The sequence below is a fragment of the Laccaria bicolor genome, genomic scaffold (assembly GCF_000143565.1).
Source record: "Laccaria bicolor S238N-H82 LACBIscaffold_11 genomic scaffold, whole genome shotgun sequence".
Classification (NCBI taxonomy): Eukaryota; Fungi; Basidiomycota; class Agaricomycetes; order Agaricales; family Hydnangiaceae; genus Laccaria; species Laccaria bicolor.
In genome coordinates this window covers 518,810-523,389 of record NW_001889882.1, presented here as the reverse complement: position 1 = coordinate 523,389, position 4,580 = coordinate 518,810, and the positions used below count along the sequence as shown (strand labels likewise).

Genomic DNA, 4,580 nt, shown 5'->3' with positions numbered 1-4,580 from the left:
TGTCTTTTGAGCGGGGCTGAGTGGGGCTATGAGCGGGACTCTGAGCGGGCATTCACTATGACCTTGGAACATTTTTTCATTATGCTTGGCGGTTATGCTCATTGTACATAATTACGACACTATTTTAGATATGCATAACGTTGTGGGTGCCATCCATACTTTAGAAATGACATTTGGTGAAGTTCAAAATGTGCTGCAGGTTCAAAGGTTTCAACTTATTGTGAATGTGGAATTGAAAGGGAGTAACTCTTATAGTCTTCGACATTGATTGCAAAAGTTGAACAATGAGAACCTCTCCCATAGTTACTAAACATTTTCAGGTTAATCTTCACACCAATTGTTCAAATAAGCGTTGGAGATGTGCTTGACGTTCTTATTGTTCAGCACTATTGAATTAAATTGATCAATATTTTACGCATGCCTAATTGTTTTCTTATTGTACATGTGTTTACGATTATGGAGGTACCTTTGTCCCAAGCACAGACTGGGCCCTGTCTCAAGTGTGATACCTTTCACGATCAGGCTAGAGCGCACACTGGTTGACGATGATTTTCGAATCACCCAGCTTTATATCACAACGGCGAATAAAACTGTGCCTGTACACTTAGTACACGAACTGTTTGGCTCAGATCGTCCACATAACCACATAGGGCCGCATGCCACTGTGTGACGTGTTAGTTTTCTAAACCCGGTGGTGCATTATTACTAGTTTGGCCACCCAAACCATTGGCAAACTTTTGTAGAATGTCTAGAAGGTATGTTGAAATTATCCTCTTTTGTTATGAGTCTGCCACAATTTTAGTAGTTGGCCTGTTTTTGTAACCATGCTGTCAGAATTATAGAGTATTGGCCAGTTATTGTAGGAAGTCTGGAAAATGGGTTGAAAAATTATTCTCTCTTGTTATAAGTCCTCCACAAATCTTGTTGTTGGCCTGGTAATAGAATATTTATATCCTCCTTGCAAACAATTGTGGGATATTGGCAAGTTATGGTAAGAGGTCTGGAAAGCTGGTTGAAATTTATTTTCCTTTATCATTGGCTGCCAGAATTCTAGCTGTTGGCCTCTTTGTGTAACTAGGCTATCATAATTGCAAGATTTTGGCAGACCAATGCCAAATTTTATCCAAGGCTTATAATAATTAGTATGTTTACCACATTTTGCCTACTTTGCAAAGCATCTTCAAAATTGTCTATAACTTTACTAAACAGGTCAAAGCAGTACCACATTGTTTTGAAGTAACAAATACTATCTGGCAAAATCAAGTGCCCGTGATTTTCCTGATGGACAACTTGTGCATGATGTCAAAAACCAATGCAGCAACACTGGCAAAAGGATGGCAATCCTTCAACCTCATCCCCATAACATAGATAGAGCCAAGGACACCATAAACTACATGTCAACAACAAACTTTTTTAAATGAAAAAGCAGACACTATAACCTTTTGTAGTCTCAAAAAGTGGACACTGCAAACTTTTCTAATGAAAAAGCACACACTACAATCTTTTGTAGTCTCAAAAAGCGGACACTACAAACTTTTCTAATGAAAAAGCGCACACTACAATCTTTTGTAGTCTCAAATAGCAGACAATACAAACTTTTCTAATGAAAAAGCACACACTACAAACTTTTGTAATGACAAAAAGCAGACACTACAAACTTTGTAGCCAAGATAACCTTTTGACCCTAACCCTAGCTTTTGTGGTCTAAGTCTGACTTTTATAGTCTATCAGCAAGCTTTGTAGTCTAAGTTTGACTTTTGTAGTCTAAGTCCGACTTTTTTGTAGTCTATCAGTAAACTTGGTAGTCTATATCTGAGGGCATGCACCTTCCTTTTTTGGTCAATTTTCCCATGATACAATAATTGTAGCCCTTTCTTTTAGCTTTCTAAATATACTAAAATCATGTTATTTGGTTTTGTTTTCATGGAGAAAAACACACAAAACAAAAAACAAAAAATACAACACTTTTGAAATTCCTTGACCTCATATCTCCACAACGGGAGCACTTCAGAACATAATTCAAACAGATTTGGGAAGCTACAGTGTAGGGCTACAACTTTCGTTTTTGACCATTTTTGGTAATTGGTCATGTGACCATCATCCCAACAACCCATTACATGGACCCTGATAGGTCAAATCATTCCTGTCTTGGTTTTCTTCACTTTTTAGTCAAACCAGGTGATATTTCCCTTTTGGGATGGACCCTGAAGGCAGTGCCTGATGTTCTGTACACCATTCATATGTTTTTTTCCAATTTTTTTCACAATTTTCTGGCTATTTTTGGATATAATACCATATTTGGAAATGTGCCCTGGACCCTGAAAACAACCCCAATGTCATCACCAACAGTGAGCACCACCCTGCCATTTTTTTCTGATTTTCTGGCTATTTCCTGGCTATTCTTGGCTATATTACCATATTTGGCTTACATGTAAATTTCATGTGGTTGTTATTTTGAATAGACTTGTTTTAACATATGGATGTTGTAAGCAAATCTCTGTATGGTATGGTATGATTCCATCTCCATGGTATGATCCCAATGGAATGATTCCATTCCCATGGTATGATTCCATCTCTATTGTATGATTCTGAAGACATGTGGGATAAGGAATTGGCAATCTGTTCCAAGAGCATCTCCCAAGTTGCTCCCTCATAGGTGAATGTCCATAGCATTTGTTCATATTGCTGTTAATGTTATGGACCTCTTCACCATCCCTGATTAATTGTATGAAAGACAGAATTTTGATTTAAATTAGAATAGCTATATTTAATAATGATACCTTGAAGCTTGTAATTAGAAGTCTTGGCCTGCTTGTGTTCAAATGTTCAAATCAAAATTCCCCACAATGCCAGCTCTGCTGACTGGCAGATATGAGGAGATTCCAAATCCAAGTTTTTTGATGATCCCATTCCTATGGAATGACCCCATACTTTTTCATAAATGGCAAATTTTGAACATATTCTATCTGAAGAAGGTAGGTAGTAATTTGGCTAAAGTTCATGCCTTTGCAATAAATAAAGTCTTGCAAAATTCTTGTTTTCCTTCAGAGCCCATGCCATTGTGATGGATACAACATTAATTTATTTGTCATGAATATAAATGGCCTGGCAAGATATACACTTTTAAGTGGCTTGTGATAGATTATCCACAGTGAAAATGGCCAAACCCTGGGATAAAGCCCAATAAAGCTAATTTTCAAGTGAATTTTCAAAGGATCAAGTTCATCCTATAGCCTCCACTGGTAGCTTAAAATGTCAGAAGAAATCTGAAGAACCATTCCACAAAAAATGGAGCCCAATGGATCAGCATTGCAGCCTGGAGAAATAATTTTCATATTTTGTAAAAAGGACCCCAGACACCCTGTGACAGCTATGGAATGATGGTATGGTATGGTATGGTATGGTATGAGGTGGAATGGTATGTGGCATCCATACCATGGTATGATGGAATTGGTATGAGGGTCATACTACTCTGGAATGGGGTACCACTAAGGTTCCCTAATTCAAAGAATTGGATAACCTCATAGGTACCCAAAAATGGGTGACTGAAGTGGACCAGAGTGATGTGCCAGAAGTCCTGGAAGACAGAGTGGAGGGGAAGGTGGGGGAAGGAAGGAAAGAGGGGGCATGGTAATCATTTGACGATGTCTAGTATATATGTGAGGTCTTTATCATGCCCCACTGATTCCTGCCGGATTCCGGTCATTCCTGCGGAATCCAGCGGAATCCAGAGGAATCAAATTTGGTAGAGATACCAGCCAAAATGACATTCCGGGGGACAAATATTCCTCGGGAATGATGTCATTCCTGATTAGTAGCCGGAATGGTCCCCGGAATGGACAAAAAGGAATGCAACCAGAATGCAATGTCCGGAATACACATTACTAATCAATAATATTAATAAACATTAATATACCCATGCCCAAATCGAGTCTCGGCAAACGCCGAGGCTCGATTTCACATCATCAAACAATCCACAACGTTTGTCTTCAAACCACCACCATCGTCGTCGACAACAACCGGGCACACCACGCCACCACCCTCGCCAACGGCCACCACCGGCCACAACCGTCGCTGTCACCGCCCACTGAAGACGACGATGGACGACGATGGATGACGAGGACGACGACACGTCAGCGGACGACGAGGACGGCCACACGTCAATGGACGACGACCACGTCAACGGACGACGACCACGTCAACGGACGATGAGGACGACGACTACACGTCAACGGACGACAACCACGTCAACGGAGGATGGCCACGTCAACCGACGGCCACGACCCACGACGTAGAGCACCCACCCCGTTGGCGAAGACGACGACGAGTGCATACGACGACACGACGACGACGCGACACAACGGCGACGCGACCCCACGACGACAATGCAACAAGACGACGACGCGCGCCCACATCGTCGAGCGCCCACGTCGTCGAGCCTTCCTTCCGTCCCTTTTCCCCCCTTCCCTGTCCCCCCTTTCTCTCCCCCTTCCTTGTCCATCTCCCCTCCCTTTTCTCTCCCCCTTCTTTGTCCATCTCCCCTCCCCTTTCTCTCCCCCTTCCTTTTCTCTCCCCCTTCC

At 41.7% G+C, this 4,580-nt stretch overlaps 1 protein-coding gene across 1 annotated transcript; it reads left to right on the top strand.

The window, feature by feature from the left end:
• Positions 1–4,109: 4,109 nt before the first annotated feature.
• Positions 4,110–4,437, top strand: LACBIDRAFT_297039 (uncharacterized protein; the record flags this gene model as incomplete). Its single annotated transcript, XM_001880838.1, has 1 exon — positions 4,110–4,437. One exon carries the CDS (start codon positions 4,110–4,112, stop codon positions 4,293–4,295), a length of 186 nt encoding a protein of 61 aa, XP_001880873.1. The 3' UTR covers positions 4,296–4,437.
• Between the last annotated feature and the right edge of the window lie 143 nt (positions 4,438–4,580).